The 18707-nt window shown below is 36.6% G+C and overlaps 1 protein-coding gene across 6 annotated transcripts in view; it reads left to right on the forward strand.

Annotated features, from left to right (window-relative positions):
- Positions 1-18707, forward strand: part of IMPG1 (interphotoreceptor matrix proteoglycan 1) — a 72132-nt gene that overhangs the window by 1892 nt on the left and 51533 nt on the right. For all 6 annotated transcript variants that reach the window (XM_019288003.3, XM_010405180.4, XM_019288002.3 and 3 more), the window contains exons 2-5: positions 12175-12408; positions 15255-15421; positions 15629-15657; positions 18016-18083. In XM_019288003.3, the coding sequence (XP_019143548.1) occupies positions 12175-12408; positions 15255-15421; positions 15629-15657; positions 18016-18083 (498 nt within the window). The remainder of the gene's footprint in view (positions 1-12174; positions 12409-15254; positions 15422-15628; positions 15658-18015; positions 18084-18707) is intronic.

An 18707-nucleotide genomic window follows, 5' to 3' on the forward strand; every position in this document is an offset into this window, starting at 1 on the left:
AGTGGACAATTAAAGTACTGAAAAAATCCTTGGGAAAGTGTACTGCATTAGTTAACACTAGAATTATGTTTTGCGGCTCTTTACTTTTTATTCTATGCAAGTAGTTTCATTTAATCACTAATGATATTTCGGAAATATCATTAGTGATTAAACGAAACTAAAAAAAAAAAAAAAGAGAGAGAATGATGATACTTCATGTCTGACTAGAAAACAAGTTTTATCAAGATGCATTGCTCTTGCATTTAAGTTGCATATTCTGTGATGGAAAGAGACAGAATGAATTCCAGGCAATTCACGCATGCTTGATGGTGACATTGCAGCCCCTATTTATAATTCCAACTTAGAAAGCAATAGTGGTGAAAGTGGTGTCACATAGTTTCACCTATTGCAAACTGTGATTGCATGTGACAATACATTTTCCATAACAGACCAGCAAAATGATGGGGGGCTATCTTGACAGAGAGGAATACTGAATAACTAGAAATATTCCTTGCCACCAGTTCTATAAAGTACATGTTGTATGCATAAGTGTATAATACTAACTTTTTATTGACATTTAGTCATGCCATACATAATATTTTTAAACTATGTTATTTCAAATATATGCACACAGATCTCAAAACACTTAATGCTTGTGTTAAGAAACTTCTTTTTCAGAGCAGAGATGCTTCTATGACTTAGCATTAGGGTCAGAAAATATTTTTCAAAAGTATATGGGCTCTCCCAGTAGTCTGAATACTCACATGAATCACTCCTTAGTGCTCCTAGCACAGGTGTTTTGAGACCCCTATGGTCATTCAAATTTGCAGTACATGTAAACTGTGACAGACCAGGCAATAAGAGACTAAGATATAAAATAGCCCCATCTTTAACAAAAAAATAGAGATAATTGCAAAATATTGACAGGGTTAGTCAGTTGATTTTTTTCCTAATGAAAAAGAAAAACTAAAATTCAAATTCTTTATTTTCTCACATTTATATTTAACAAAAAGTAGGTTAAGAAATATGGAGCTTGCTTAGTAAAGTTTTTTTTGGTCCTTCCTCCTTGTCCCTATTTAAGGACCAAAAGAGTCCTTCTCCCAGCCATTTGGAGGCTCTCCAGGAGCACCTCCAGTTCCACAGTAAACAAACAGGAAACTGTAGGGAGCAAAACAAACACTTTAGAGTTGCAGTGTTTACCTTTGGCCATAATTTTGCCACTTTCCTGACAAAAACTGTCTCTAGCAATGGAAAGGGAAAGTTCGAGGGATCAAAACTTTGTGGCAGCAAAGAATCCATGCACAAAGTCTGAATAGTAAACTGCTGAACAGACAGACTAAATACCAAAATGCAGAGGAGCTTTGAACTCTCAAAACTATGCCTGGATGCTGGGTACATCCTAGCACTTGATACTGGGAACATAGGGGAGCCAGAGTGCGTTCAAGGCTGTTTTGTGGCATTTTTTATTCAGCAAGCAAATATCCGCTATTTACTCAGCCATTCCTCAGGATACAAAGGCTTTTTGTGTGCTCTGTGAAATCATTTTAATTCATTTTGACTTTCCCCTTCCCGCTAGGCTGTTCTAATTCAGCAATAAATGTTTCAGATCTTCATTACTATAATTGCCCTCAAAAAAAAAAAAAAAATTTAAGCAAATTTGTGCCAAAGGAAAAGAAAAATCAAAGAATATGAAGTTCCAAACAGAGAAAGAAAACAAGAGATATCTGCTTTTTGCAGTGATATTATCTTCTACTGTCATCCATAAAATAAGAATTATAATGTTAAAGTTGGCTTTCCTGTTTGGGCTTATAAAACTATGAAAAGTAAGCCTTTTCCTTTTTTCTCTCCCTTCTCAAACAAATGTACTACATATGGGGTTTGATCTTTTCTATTTTCCGGCTAAAAGCCAAACTTTAATATAAATACTAGACCATTGTCACTGAATCTTAAAGATTCATTCCAGAAATAGTCCCACCCGTGCCAGAGGGATTAGTGAACTGCATGTGAATGAACAGCAAGATATGTGGGATTTTCCTCAGAAAACACCTGTGGACAAGGTGATCATTATTAATAATCAACAGTTTTCTCCTTCTGCAGGACATTAATTTACAGGCTACAGTAAAATAACTTGGAGTCTTAACCTACTAGAAATCCAGATTGTTCATGTTCATTTCTCAGCTAATTTTGGAAAATTTGCGGTTTGAGCAGTGCACTGGCATGGCCAACACCCATTAGATATTGTAAATATGGTGTTTTCTTTCCAGAAGACAGTTTTTCTTCCCCAAAGGAAAATTCTGTATGCATTCTACTGCATTTTGATGCTTTAAAATATTTTAAATATGTTTTCCTTCCTTTTTTACCTCAGTCTAATCCCTTTGGGACTAAAATTAGTCTTCTGATCATCCTCTGTCACATAATTCTTCCATGTTAATCAGGAATTAGGTGCACTATCCTGTACATTCCATGAGGTTTGTACTTTGTAAGCCCAACTGTGTTTCAATTTCTTCCCCTTTGGAATGTGTGATATTGAATAACACACTTCTCAAAAAGAAAGAAATATCTATCTGCTTTCATATACATGTCTGCTGGCATTTAGTCACTGTCAGTTGCTATTTACTGAACAGAGACTTCAGAACAGTAACCTGTCCAGAAAACAAGATTAACAATCATCTGGGAGTACCCTGACACCTGCCACAGTGTAGGGGTGTTCATATACCCTTACGTAATTGTAGCCTGCCTTATCATTGTATGCAAGCACACCACCAGTTTTACCTTTCCCAAATACCTGCTCTGACAGAGAACACTATCGTCCTCATTTCACAAAGGCATGAGGACCTGCGGTGTGACACAGAAACTGAAGTCCTGGCTTGTAAGAAGCATTGCAGTCATACACCAGGACAGCAGCAGAGTTTTCTGGGCCAATTCTCAGAGCATCTGCCTGGTTACACAGACATTGGCAAATCAGAAGGGCCCAGACTCACAGCTACATAACTAATTGTGCTTAGGTCATCATGCTTGTCTTTTCATTGATGAGGTTCTGGCTTTTAAATTTCTGCTTCAGTGCAGAGCCAAAATTACCTTCTGACTGGCCACTCAAATGTTCCAATACCTCCCTCAGACTTTACCCAATTTCACGTTGACGATCTTGGTAACCCTGTTACCTGAAATACCAGTTTTAATGGCTGTGTTGCAGGTATACCTTTCATACATATGACTCAGCACAGATCATAGAAACCCCAGCAGTTTCAGGCAGGAAACAGTGATCACTCATCTTTAATTTTGTGATTTCATGATGATGGCACAAAATGAAGACATTTCTATTCAAGTTATTTTCCCTTTCCTCTTCTCCCTCAAAACTAAATGAATAAGTTGTCATGCTTAGATCAAGAATTGGATTAGGTGTCCTCCAAACCAAACTTGGTCTATGCAGCTTGATACATAACTAAGTTAAGTAAGGTTAAGTGCAAGTCACGCTGTGTCAAAATGTGTTTCAGCCAATTAGCCAGAGACTGTAGATTGTACTGCAGAATGAGTGACCCTAAACTGTGAGGAAAATCAACCAGTTCCACTTACACAAGCTGAAGGAAAGAGATGACACTGGGGCTTCTGGCACCTTTTGATATACCAGACATTCTAGTTGCTATCATATGTGAATACAGTTACCTCAGTAAACCCATTCTGGACTGCAACTCTTTGACTTATACCATCAAAACTGTTGAAATGTTGACAGGTATGGCAAAGCATCACTGGAACTTGAACTTATGCTGTCTCATTGACTTTCTGAGGGAATGGCTGTACCTCTTGAGAATGACTAATCAGAAAATTAAGAGCAGAGGTGCTCAACTGAGTGTTTTATCACTTCAGACTGGATGCATATGTCTTGGGGTGACTTTATGATGTGTATCCCATATCGCTGCCCTATGCCCAGAAATTAGTTCTTGCGCCTTTCTATGCCTTTAAACTGAGCCTGAGAGGGGGAAAGAAAAACTGAGCAAAACTTTCCCAAAGCAGTTTGCAGCTTGTTCAAGGTCACACAGAGATAGAGACTTTTTTTCCAGCTGTGGCAGGGGAGGGAGGAAGCACCCGGCTTGCTGCTTTCCAGTCAGCTTTTGGCCAGTTTTTCAGTTTCCTTTTCTCCGAAGAGAGACTGAGAGTTGAACTTTTTTTTCCTTCCCTGGAATTTCGGATTTTCTCCCTTTTCTACTGGACTGCTTCAACCTCAGAGCACATCAGGAGGACTTTCCACCGGGCACAGAGGGCCTGGCCCTGGGCCAAGCCCCAGCTCTGAGGAGACCAAAGGGAGGACTCTGACACTTTCCCAGGTTTTTTCTCCACAGCGAGAGATTTTAGTATTTAGCATTACTTTCCTTTTCCCGTGTGTTTGTTAAATAAATAGTTTTTATCTCTTTCACTTTCCTTCAAGGAAAATTTATTTTTCCCAAACCTGGTGGGGGAGGGGTGGTTTGTAACCTGCCTTCTCTCAGAGGATATATTTCTAAATTTGGCCAAACCAGCACAGCATCCCTCCAAGAACTACTCAAACATTTAAGTCATTTTCTTACATCTTTTGATATCATATCCATATCAATTAATAGAACAACCTTTCAGGTCAAATGCTTCTAAGATGGCCAAAGAAATACAAATAGGTACTTGCATCATACATGAGCATTAAAACCAGTCATTCTTCAGTGCTGTTTCTAGTCCAGGTTCTGGACTTTAAGCAGACTGTTACAAGATCCACAAATTAGCAACAAAACCATAGATGGCCTCTGATGTTTTTTATGAATTCCAGCAGCAGAAGTTTTCATGAATTCCAGAAGCAGAGTTGATGAATAACAATTTTCACCTTTCTGTCTGAAAGAGAATGTAAAAATTTCTACATTTAATGGGACCTATTACATCTGTGAAAACATGAGTTTCTTACTATGTTTTTTTCAGGTTGCAAGAAAATGTGTCAAAATCATGTTGACTCTTAAGATTTCAGCATGTTCAATATTTGTGGTGTGTACAGACAGCATTTATTGTGAATGTGGCTTCATCATTAGTATATGACAATTATATTCACAAAAGCAGGAAAATCTTACCAGTTGCATGTTATGCTTTCTGTTCTCATCTATAATAGGTAGATAATTCGCTACAATTATTTTCCCATGAATTGTATAATTAGTATAATTCAAAGAAGTTACTAAATTATCTCCTCTAGAGAGGGAGAAAAAACTATGTTTGTCTGTTATAAGGCCTACATATAAATTCCATAAAAATTGCTCCAAATTCACAGTAAACAAACAAGATTCTTCCTGAAGTTGGTTATCAATTGTATTTCTCCACTTGGCACAGAAAACCACACAGATATGTATGAGCAGAGGAGGAGGGGAACAGCTGAGGGATTCTGATATCTATTTTAGCTTCCCAGTGTTACCTACTTGCAGAAATTAAATTCTTCACACTTACTGAAATCCAAGAGCACATTGGTTGATGGCACCCATGATCTTTGGCTAAATCAACATTCTGAAAAAGAACCATTACCTAATGCCATCTCCTAGCTTTGAACATAAAACCATTAAAACAAAAAGGTCTGGACCTTTTATTAAAATTTGCACATTTACTAATGTCATTGTTATATATTTCAGAATTTATCACATTCTTCTTCAGATTTATCTCCATACATGTTCTGAGGTGTAGGTTGTTTCATTATAACCAAACATTTAGTATTTTCAACATAAGGATTACAATAGGAATGTATCACAAAGATTCATGGGAGTCTTACCTTATTAGAGGACTGTGTCAACAGAAACCAGATTCTTCACCTTTCATAAACATTTAAACATCATCATGTGTTTCTGATAAGAAGCAGGATTTATGAAAACCCACCATTTTCCTGAATTCTCAAGAAGAGAAAGAAAATCCCTTGCTATAGATCTAATTTTAAAAACTAACATAGTCTTTAAAAGGTTGAAAATTACAGAACTTACCTTTTAAGCAGAAGCCTGGAACTCCTCTCCTGTGTCATAGAGAGCTTGAATGCAGCTTGTAAATATGTGAAGGTGATGTTTTGTCGTGCTGAATCCAAGCAAGAGATACAGGGATCACGCATATTTTGTCTTCAGTATAAAGTCTCCACTGCACAAGCAGAGCCTGGCACCTCCCTAAAATGTAAATGTGATGCTGAGTCTTGCATAATACAAGATATTAGTAGGTACAGGAAGGGTTCTATAGTGCTGAGTGTTAGCCATCATCTTTGTGGCACTCGTACAGGAAGTTCACGAATGAACTTTAGGCAGCTGGACACAGGATCTTCCAAACTGGAGGCCTGGACTTGCCCCCCATAGATACACAATTGCCACAATTAGAGATCCAGGCCTCATTCCACAGGCAATGTTACTGTTTAGTCACATTTAAGACCGGCATTCACAAAGCCAACGTACCAAACAGGAATTACCAAGCTCATCATTGTCCATATTCATTCTGAGAAATTAAAATTACTCACTTTTAATAAATATGTCTTAGCCCTCTTTCCTCTTTTGGAAACAGAAGCATTCTCCTCTGGCCACAAGTCCTCTTCTACTGAAGCTAAGCATCAATGTCAGCTGCTTATCTTTCAGCAAAACTTCCCCACAGTAGTGGATACTGGCCTCTTACTCAGCAGTTCACTGGCTAAGTGCACTAAACGTGAAGGAGTGAGATCCCAAGTGAGTTCCCTGCTGTGTCTCAGCTACCCCAGTCAGAGCTCAGATAACGCCCACCAGGATGTAACAACCATCGTGGCTGAGCCTTTCCTTTCAAAGTTCTTTCACTGTGTACATTGAAAACAGCTCAATAACATATCGGACGTGAAGATAAGTTCAAGCAAGCCACACAACCTTGGGTTGAAGGGCATTGAGCTCTCAGACTAGACCTGAGTAGATTAAATATTAGTACTAATTTTTCTAGTATGGAATTCCACACTGAATTTTTGAAACTGTGAGCCTTTATAGTTGTGAAAACAAACTTGGAAATGCAATGTAAACACAGTCAAAGTTGCAGTGTCTGACAAAGCACTGGCAAAGCAGCCCTGAACATCAGCAAGAGTACAAGGAAAGGGCCTCCACTTTCACATCTGCATGGGAAGATAGAGATTGCTGCACACAAGATGCAGAAAGCCATGCCGTATTTTAGTCTGTCCCTGCTCATCTAAGCCCCTTCAAATCCAGCTAGATTCTTCCCATGACAGTGACCTGAGGAAATACACCATGGAAAAAAAAGATTTTAAAAGGAATAAAGAGAGGACATGTCATGGGCACCCTGTCACTGGCAAGCACCATTAAAATGTGGGATCCTCACTACTGCCATGAATGGAGGAGAGTGCCTCTAGGGAAAGAGCCCAGGCTATTACCTCTCTTTGTACTTTCTGTCCTCCATCTGGTGTTTCCATGGATCAGCCCACTAAGAGATCTCAGGATCAACTTTTCAGGACTAGTCAGCTGTGCTTTTGTTACTGGCTCAATTAGCAACAAAAAGTTGCCCCACTATAAATTTAACTGCAATATGTTTACGGGACCTTTGCCAAATTAACCTTCTTGATAAGCTTTCCTCATTGTATTTCAGCATTTCCCCTTACATAAGCCTTGTCTTTTAATTATTATTTTATTCTGTGGGCAATATGTCTCATTTATCAATCAAGCATTCTTCTCTATCCTAAGAACATCCACTGATTTTTCAGACTAATCTGCTTTTTCACACATTTGAAACCTTTTGATGATTTTAATGATAAACTATTCAGACTTCAACAATTTTGTCACCTCAAATTTTGCTATAAAATCTTTAGTTACCGTATTTTAAATTCTTCTCTTCGTATTCAATAGCATCTAAATTTTCTCCGGTCAAATAAAAATAAACGTTTACTGGCAAAATAATGCTGTAGATAAATGTTCATATCCAGAGATCATCTACAGCGATGAAAAAAACCCAAACTACCAACTCCAAAATTTGAGGCCTTCCAAAACTAGTACTATCAACAGAGAGAAATTAATAAAGTTATATAGAGAAACATCCACTTCATTTACACAAAAAGGTATGAATAAGACCCTCTTGCTCCTATGTTTATAAAAGCAAATTTAAAAAAAAACAAAGCTGACCAATTATCAGAATAACTTTAAACTCTTTTTCTCTAGAATCCATTTCAATAACGATGTACTTTTCCTTTTTCGACATGCAGATTATTAAGAACACATAGGAACTTTTGAAATTTGTTCCTCCTGCCTTGTAATTTTAGTTAGGGTATAAATGTGATAATGCAGGTCTCAAGAGACACAGAGGAGAGGCCTGGCCTAATTTCAAGAATTCAGATTTTTAATATGTGAAATGAATGCCATTTATCTGCCTGAAACCAAAACCTGAAGAACAGTACTGTGCACTTGAGAGACTGGTATGGATACCAAAGCACTTTGATTAGATCCCATATGAATTAGATTGCTGTATCATATTTTGAAAATTGCTTTATGGTGTTTTGAAAAAAATTTTGTTATATTTGTCTAAGTTCAGGACTAGAGGTCAGGAACTCCAGAATTTAGTGACAGCTGACAGTGACTCTGTAGATAATTTTGGTTAAACTACCTCAATATTTTTCCTCAAGTATGTTGCCTGGAAAATTTGGACATGGTATAGATTCTTTCATGTGAGAATAAAGGAGAGTTAGACATTTGTTTAAGGCATCTTGGAGATTAGCTGAAGTAGAGTAAAGCGTTATCAAACTTCTACAGTTATCTGCCCTGGTCTAGAACTATCAAAAAACCCTAAAAAACTTAAACCTTTTAAAAATAAAACTGAAACAGTCACATCTGTCAAACAGCAGGATTAAATAAGAAAAAATCAAATTGGGCAGGGTATATTTATGGTAAACAGTAAATATTTTAATTGCATGCATTTGTATCAGAAAAAATAACTAGGAAAAAATTACAGGAATTACTTATTTCAAGAAAAGTTAATCAGCCTAGTGTTATTGGGATTACTTACATGAGCAAATTATGTACCTGTAGAATTTGCATCACTCCAGTTTATTCGATTACTATGTTGCATAATATAAAGAAAAAGGATCAGCTAATATATATGGATTCGATTCCATAATAGTGTGTATCTTTTTGATTTCTTTTTTTCAACCCAGGATACTGAAATCAAAGCAGCTGAAAAGGTGTAGATGGAGGCATATTTTAGTAAAGTATATGGCTGAAACACCTGTGAGGCTTACGTAAAAATTTCTCAGTTCAGAATTTCTATGATGCAGGGGAAAACGGAGATCTGAAGAATTATGAGGAAATGTTTATACCAGAAGGCAAGTTTTCTTCCATTCACAATCAGCAAATATTGGGAAATTAATATTGGACAATCATGGGGAGACAAAGGCTGATGCTTTCTCCAACTAAAATTTTCTTAAGTTTAGTAAAAAAGTGATTTCAAAGAATTATGATAATAAAGGTTATTCTAGTAAGAGAAATTTACTAACCACAAGATACAAATTAAATTAAACCTATCATAATAGATATACTTTAGAAACAGATTCCTCAAAAAAAAAAAAAAAGAAAGAAGAAAAAAAAAAAAGAGCATTGAAGGGAAAGAATGAAAAGAAAAAGAATTTACACCCACCCTAAATAGGGTGGCAGAATAGTGCAGCAAACTGAAAGCAGAAAAGAGCTGGTCACTTTCTCAGAATGAAAAGGCCAAATAGGGGCCCTAACATGGAGACTTTGAAATCATTACAACAATCATTTGAGAAGAATCTCCTTTGTTGGTTTTATGAATAGTATAATTCTTAATTCATGTTAAAGACTTAGAGGTAAATCCTGGAGAAGAAGAAAATCCTTCAAGAAAGGCCTCTGCTTCATACAAAATCTATCAAAGAGCTTAGTGACAAAATCCTCTGCCCCAGTTGGTCAGGCTGCCTGTGCAGCTGGTCGAGCACAGTTAATACACCTTGTAAAAGGTAATAGACTTAGAACTGGCTACTTTCCATGTGGATTTTTGATTCTCTCTTTGAGAGGATTTCATGAATCTGCTTTGAGATTTCAGTGGCATTGGATCTTCTTCTCTCATCCCATACAACATTCAAATAGCTCTATGTCTCAACTGATTCAGTTTGGCCACTTGTGGTTTCTGTTGAACCCAACGCCATGTTTTCACAGGGGAAATTCCTTTTATGCAGTTTATGGTTTGTGACCCGACATTAATGTGGAAAAATTACTTCCATGTCATTTAATGTCAAACATCATATGACTGCATCATCATTTTAAATTACCTTGCAACAATTACGCAGTTATAGGTCTGCAGGTCACTGTCTCTGGCACATGTTAAAAAGTAATAACAATCACCTATTGCCTTTGTTTTATAACTTCCTTTCTCTCAGACAATATTCATCACAATCAAGCAGTCAACTTTTTCCATATCAGAGTAGCACCTCCCTCAAAATATAGATGTTACTATGATTTCTACACAGTAAACATTGAATGTTCATTTGGAAATTAAATAAGAACTGAGACATATACAGATAGACATGCATATATGTGACTGCTGACACACATGGAAGAACATTCCCCATTCTTCATTTCACATGCTATTCTTTTTATAAAAAGTATGTTTTTCAATTATTTTTCTCTTATCATTTATCTGCCCACTTTTCTTTAAACATTTAATTAACACAATTCCAAAGTGTCGAGATAAAGTGGTTTTAACCTTCCTTATTTTCTCTTGATTTGCCTAAGAATAGGATAATTAGTGTTTGTTATATGCAGCATGACATTTCTTCTTTCTCCAGCAAACTGATCATTTTTTACTCTTTTTTTTTTTTTGATACTGCTACTCCTACTGAACTCTTTCTTTTTTAACCCTGTTATTCCCCTTTATTTTTCCATTAGAAGCTTTTAAACCATTTTTCAAAGTAATTTGTTTATTTGATTCATCAGGATTCAGGAACACACATACTTTGCTTAAAGTTTTTTAATTCTTTAAATTGTCTTCTATTCTGCTTATCATTTTCTTTATTTTTCATCTGTAATTACTGTATCAAATGTATGAAAAGGCAACCAAAATGGGTACTTCCAAATTTGCTTTAACATCTTTATTAACAAGTATATAAAATTTTGGAAGATAATCTAAAAGATACTCATTGCCCTGTCACATGATCCTGCAAAAGGCTGCATTTCAGCTCATTTAAATGTGTCATTTACATGCTATTTTTACCATTAAGTTTTTTACATTAAATTTAGCTGCTATGTCATGTAATACTACAACAGAAATACTTAGGAAGTGGAACCAGATGGGTCCTGAATTTTTGTGATGGGTGTTTGCTTGAGGTTATTTTGACAGCCTAGAAGCTTTTCCATTTTTCAAAATTGAATAGCTTCGTAAGTAAAATTTAATCCTACGTCTTCAATTCCTAGTCACTGATTTCACTTTTTTCTACTGTAGCTGTTCCACTTTGCCAGGAATATTTAAAGATTTATTGAAATAAGATGCCAGAGCATTCACAACACCTATCATCCAGTTGCAAGCAAACAATCATAGTCTGTTCTGGTTAATACTTCAGTTTATGTGAGGGAAGGACAGAGGAGTGCACTGTAGAGTAAAAGAGAGACTGAAACAGGTCTTTCTTTTCCCAAAGGCAGCAAAACTCCTGCTCAACTTTTGAAAGTTTCAGGGTTTAGTTCTTGGGATAGCTTCAAGATTATAAACCTGATTTAAAGGAAGATGTCCCTTGAAGCCCAAAGGAAAGATAAGATTTTAAAAATTTAAGGTACAACTATTTCTCATTTTACTTATCTGCTAGTGTTCACATTACTTATCACTGTACTGTAAATTTCCCTACAGGGCAATATGCTCACAAATGAGATGCTGTAGCACGAAGTTCAAGCACTTAAGTGTCTTTTGTGGATCTAATCCAAAGTCACTTTTGAAAACGGGATTTAGAGCTTCTGAAACTTTTACCCTGTGTGTCCTGGGGTCACGTGTTGAAATACAAGGGAATTAGTTACCAAGTCACTTGAGCTTCAGTTCCCCCATGTGGTCACAGGCCACTTCTCCTCAGCCCAATAATTCACCCAGTTCATTGACACCACAACAAAAAGAATTCTCAAGGTCATGTCCATTTTCCAGACTTGAACTTGCATTGGATACTTACTGCATAGGCAAAGTGTGCTTATGTACATTCTTATTTTTAATTTTTTACAGAAATTCCTAATAAAATAAACAGTGCTGAAGCCAAACATCTTGCAGTCACCTCAGGGTCAGACAAATCAGAAAAAACGACAAAGCGGTCCAAGATATCAACCATAAGGCGGATATTTGACATGGCAAAACACCGAACAAAGAGGTCATCCTTTTTCTCAACTGGTGTGAAAGTTTGCCCACAAGAATCAGTGAAGCAGATTTTAGCCAGTCACCAAGCTTACTATAGATTAAGAGGTAAGATGATTATTGTAGTATGTACTTCCTCCTTCAAAGTCTTTTCTTTAGTTGAGGAAACACAGTAATTTTCCAGAATCTTGTTCTTCACCTTTAGGCAGTGTATATGCTATTGACTTTATGCCTTATTTTTACATAGATAATCAAATGTTACATGTGCATCAGCAGTGTTCAAGATAGACAGTGACCAGAAGAAAATAAAACAATGCACTCAAAGGACTAATGAACTCAGAGTAATTGCACAGTGTTCTAGCATGGCTGAACATGAAGAACAAATTGTGCTTGCATTAGTATTGAAAGAAGTACCACCTTTCTCAAAAGAGTAGGTACCATCATTGCTACTCAGAATTAATAGCACCAGTGTAAGACAAGTAATGGAATTATTAAATGGCCATTGCACAAATATGTTGGTGTATCTGTAGTTATATTAAGTCTGTGGCAGTGTTTGTACCTAATAAACACTGAGATAATTGCCAGCAGGTCATGAAAAACACTTAGGGCATAAGAAATATTTGAGACATTTTAAAAATAAGACTTTCTCAACTAGGTCAGTCCTTTCCCAGCTCTTTTTTTTTACTTCCGTTGCCTGTAGAAAGCCTATAGAGTTAGCATTCCAATTTTTGGTTCAATTTCGTCTCTTCCTTTCTCTACCCCTCCCAATCTTTCATTATGGAGCTTTTCCATTTGATATTACAATAATGCATGTATTTGCACTGCAGCGAGATGGTCCAAAGCTAATTCTAAAACCTAGTCATCATTTCTGGGATGCAAGTATCTAAGGCAACATCTACTCCCTAAATCACCTTTGCTTATCTATTTTTTCCTTTATCAGGCACCAACCATCCACATTCATCTGTGTAACCTGGCTGCTCCTCAGCTCTCTTTCAGGGAACCAACTAGTTCCCTCTGAAATGAGACCTGGATGTAGAGCTGCAAAAATTTTACTCCAGCAGCCACTTGCTATAGGCAGCATGGGAGAACTCCACTAAAGTCTGTAGCTATTCCCATAGATATAAAAATATTTGGTATCCATTGCAACATCCAATGGGCATTAAACAGAAATCTGAAATGCATCAAAGAGGCTGACCGAAAAAGCATTTCTTAAACAGAAATTAATCCTGCAAGTCCCTGAAACTCCCTGGTTATATCCCAGATTGGGCTGAAAACAAGCTATCCTGAAACAGACAGGTATCATTAACCTGAACTCAAAAACCTGCAACTATGACCCTTTCATTTAAAAAACTGAATATGACAGTACTACCCAGCTTTTTGGAGAGCAGCACATCAGCTGGGATATTGGACACTATAAGTCTTGTAGTGCAAGAAGCTTTAAACTCATACTCCTTTTTCCCAGCAGTGTCCTACACTTACAAAATTTTCTAAGCTGTTGTCATCCAGTTCTTCAACTGAAACTGGAGTACTTCCCAAAAAGCAAGCAACAAAACATGCCTCTGCATCTGAATAATTTGCACACTCATTCATAATAAGGTGTTTCTGCTCCCTTGAACAATTACATGTTTTCCATTACAACATTCTTCATCAAAACGTCAAAAAATTTTCCTTCAAGGAAAGATCAGAACTTCTGATAAAGACTTCTGCCCTCCCAGTTGAGCATGTAAATTTATCTGATGAAACCGATAAATGAAAAAAAAAATGGACACTTGAAAATGTGAAAATTCAAGCATCATCCTTGAATCTGTAACCACAGTACCATCCTTCATGAAAAGGTAATCTGGTAGCTGTGCTGGAGCCTTAGAGCCTGTACCCATCTGTGGGACAAATCTTACCTTCATTTTGTTTTGGAGATATACTTTCAGGTCTGTTCTTTTCTGTGTCTAAAGCCTAGGAGATGACCTCCCCAGCTCCAAGTCCCATGACACATTTATAACTCTAATTGCACTGTGGATCATATCAGTCTTCTAGAGAATTTTTCTGTTAAGAAAATTTAGACAATTTTATTCTTTTTTACATATATATGTATTCTCTGCTTCCAGGGATGAGCACACAACACAAAAAAGCTCAGATAAAGGAGCTCAGACAGTTGCTGTTGGATACTTGAGCCTACCGTGACCCTATACCAACTCTGAACTAACACATCACAGCTTAGGTCACCATGAGGATAGTCCCCTATGTGGGGCAAACTGGGAGAACACACTACAATGCCTCCTCAACTGGTCATGTGTCACATTTATCTGGTAACTGGATTACTTATCATCAGATGGTGTATCTTTATTCAGCAGTTACTGCTCAGAAAAACAAATACCAGAGAGTTGCGAGAAAAAAGAGGTAGAAAGTAGCTTTAATTTCTAGTTCGTAATTAATTCATCTCTTCAAAAGACAGCCTGTTCCTTTTTAATAACCTGACCACATCTGCTCCACATGCAGCTGCTCTACTGGGAGGGCAGGTCGTTCCTGAGGTATTATTGAGGGGCCCTAACACAGCTAGGTGAGTACACCCCTACAGCAAGTTTAGAGTATACTTAGAGAAACTGACTGCACTAATTTCAGAGACGCCGATATTTTAGATAATGCAGATAATGAACTCACTCTAAGCCAAAGTAAGTATCAAGTACTGAAAATAAATGTCCCATCTCACAGTAATGAGCTTTGCACAGTAAAGTGCTAAAGGCAACAGCTTTTAAATTACTAGCAAGTTTTGGTTAAAATGGTTTTTCTAATAAGTTTGAAAATCCCCTTCTCTAAAAGCATTTTTAAACAACATTTTGAAGAAGTGTGTTCCTTCATCTTGACTGATGAATGTGTAAATGCCAAACCACTTTTAAAAGGCTTTCAAGTTTACTATTTGGTACAAAGCATCCATCCCCAACCCCTTTCTTCTTACTCAGTCTGCCAGGAAGCTGTGTGGGAAGCCTTTCGTATTTTTCTGGATCGGATTCCTGATACTTCTGAATATCAGAACTGGGTTACTGCCTGCCAGAGGGAAACCTTTTGCATATTCGACATTGGCAAAAACTTCAGCAATTCCCAAGAGCACCTGGAAATAATTCAACGGGTAAGGATTATTGACATTTGTTTAGAAAGTGGGAGAGACTTCCGAGTCCCTCCCCACCTGCATATTTAAGGGCAAAGTATTGCTCAGGAAAAGGAGGGGGCATGTCTTAGAAGAAAAACATAAAATTATAGTAAACAAAAGAGCTAACAGGCTCAATGGTTGGATACACCCACTAGTAAAATGCTGTTTTTCTTAATCTTTTTGCAGCGAGTAAAACATAGAACCTTCCAGGAAAGGTAAGTAGCCCAAGTAGAACCTTGCCACTTGATGTTACTGCCTTCTTTGAAAAGATACGTGTAGATGTGTGTGGATGTGAGCAGATATTCAGATAGCGCTGTGGCGTATTTGGTGTGTGCTGTGAGAGATGTGTATACTGGATGTATCATAGGACACAGTAATTGAATTACAAATAATAGATGCAGCCAAATGTCTGAGTTACCTGTTCATTTCAAGACACCACTGAACGTTTTCTAAGATTAATGTGAGCATGAAACCCTGACAGAGACATGGCTTTGCATTAGACTGGTGTTGATTGGGAATGTGACAAAAGTTGCTCTAATTCTTAAAAGGAAAGCCAGAGATCTTAATAAAAGTTTAGCTGAGAGGCTACATTAAACAGTAACAGGAAAACTCTATACCTTCACTTTAGATTTCTCCTGTATTTTTATACATCATGACGGTTTTAACTAACGTGATACTTTATTCTATAAACTCCTTGGAAAAATATGCTCCTAGCAATGCTCGGAAGTCTGAGAATGGCAGGATTAAAGCTACCATACTTAACTCTGTTGTTCTGTATATAAATACTATAGTGCAGCCAGACAAATCACAGTCCCCAAGTTCTGATTGATATATTGTTTTTTTCCTTCAGTTTTCTCTGATTTTCAGGCAAATGATCTTTTCCATTCATAGGTTACAGTGTCTCATGATCACAGAGGTCTTATGTATCTTAATTTATTCTCACATGGGAGATCTGACATATTTTTAATAATGTAGGCCCTAATTAAACTCCCCTGTAAGTTCAAAGGGAGGTCTTCTCATTCATCCTATTGCAAGCAGTGGCAGCAAGGCATTAAGTGAAGTGACTGATCTCAGAGTTCTTAGGTTCTTTGTGAACAGTACTGTTTTCCCTAGACACAATTCAGAAGGTGAAATAAATTCTATGAAATTGATTGTATTTTAGCTGGAAATATAGACAGCATTGATTATGCATGGTTGGACTTCATTTTTACTACTGTGTGGCTTAGGAAATATTTTGTATCTTCTATAGCTGTCATGTAGAGAAATCAGTCTCCAATTATAGATACAACACGTAACTAGTTAACATTGTGAAAACATTACAAATACATTAATTCTCATCACAAAAGATATCCAGAGGATGTGGTAAATCAGTTGTCATTCATGTTCTTTATTTATGTTGTTAAACATCTAGGTTGTTCCTGTATAGAGAAGCAGCTCAGACACCTGTTCTGTCTATGATACAAGATTTATGCTGTCTCAGTGAACACCACACTACACATTTGCAGTGCCCTTAGTTCTTTCACTCATACCAGTTTCACAAATACTCCATCTGTATGCACTGTACAAAATTTGAGGAATTATACTTCACTCCCCAAATTCATGACAGAAAACTCTCAAAATGTCTCTTAGACGATTCTTTTCTAAGAACCTAAATTTTCCCAAAAGCTACAAATTAATAACAATTTTGTTTCAAGGCTATAGAATAATTTCCATTCTAAGTAGAAGAATCTTTAACATATCTATTTATTTTAAAATGTACTTACAGATAGATATTATTGCTGATTTTCAGGCAAGATAACAGTAGCTATTAAAAATGTATTCATCACCACAAGACTGTAAAACTCAAAACAGAAAATAATTATCAACAAAACCAAATCCTGTGATACATCATACCCCCCATATTCTTACTTGAATTTTTAGCTGTCTTCCTTGGGGGTCATGGTAGGCATTAACCCATGAATATTACATCCAGAAGCAAACATTAACATTTCTGCATCTCAAAATAATCTGGATTCAGGAATCCGATTTGATACTATCATTATTTGGAGGCATCCTTATGGTATTATAATGCAGGCTGACAACTGAAAAATAACCCCACCCACTATTTTCTCACACCACACCATATGAAACACACCTAGAACCTGAAATGTCCATTGGCCCTAAAATTAGAAGAATCCCAAAGCTCTCACTTAACTACCTTGATAGGATGAGAAATAGCAAAGGAGACAAAGGTTGATTTAGATGATGTACAAGAAGTCTTGCTTCCATTTTACACAGGGGTCAACCCTTCATTGACTTCAAGGAGTAAAAAAAAAAAAAAACAGATGCAGTGCATTGATTTAATCTCTGTGATCCCACCCCTCTGGTGGCATTGATGCAATCTGTCACAAAACCTCATGAGCAGATTCCTGACTTTTCCACAGGTCACAAAACATTCTATTAGCGATAACTTCTCTCATTTAAACTACACTTCATATAGGGGTCATTTCTATATTGTTTTGGTTTTTTACACTTTTGTCATTGCCAGTACAATATGCTGATAATTAAATCACTCATTTCTATTTGATTGATAGGAAAGATGAAATATCAGCAGAGAAAACAGGAGGCAAAAAGGTGGAAGAAATTCCCTCCATTTCTACAGGTAAAATCAAATCTGCTTGTTGTGTGTCTGCCTATTAAATAAAAAATTGCTAAGGCAAATGATTCTTATAAGGCTATAATTTAGTGATTGTTGTAGAAGCATGACAAGTTCAGTGGAGTGAAAATGTTTTAGCAAAATAATCTTTGAGAAGAAATTTTTTATCTCTTTTCGACGTATTTGCTACTCAAATGTTGCATTCAAAGTTTGTCTTCAAATGTATATGTTTTCCTAGTTTCAAACTTAGATAATATGGGGTTAATTTTTCTTCATTTATAAAATACCATTCAGTATGTCAGCTGCTGCATTTTGTTAACCAAAACAAGCAAGCAAAGCAAATAAAGACTGACAAGCTAAAAAGTCAGAGTGATAATAGACAATAAATTGACAGTAAATTGATCAGATTATTACAATTAGACCTACCAACCCCGTTGTGTACTACTGTTCTTTAAAATAATATTAGCAATTCACTCAGTCACAAAAATCTGTAAACATGATCTTTTTGGTTCAAGGAGAAACCATCCTGAATATATATTCTTATGAGGGCCAAATATTACAGAATCTTATTGGTAAGGACTTCCAGCATGGGAATTTTGCCTCTAGGTGGAAAACAGTGTCTCTTGTTAC

The sequence above is a fragment of the Corvus cornix genome, chromosome 3 (genome assembly GCF_000738735.6).
Source record: "Corvus cornix cornix isolate S_Up_H32 chromosome 3, ASM73873v5, whole genome shotgun sequence".
In the NCBI taxonomy this organism is placed as follows: Eukaryota; Metazoa; Chordata; class Aves; order Passeriformes; family Corvidae; genus Corvus; species Corvus cornix.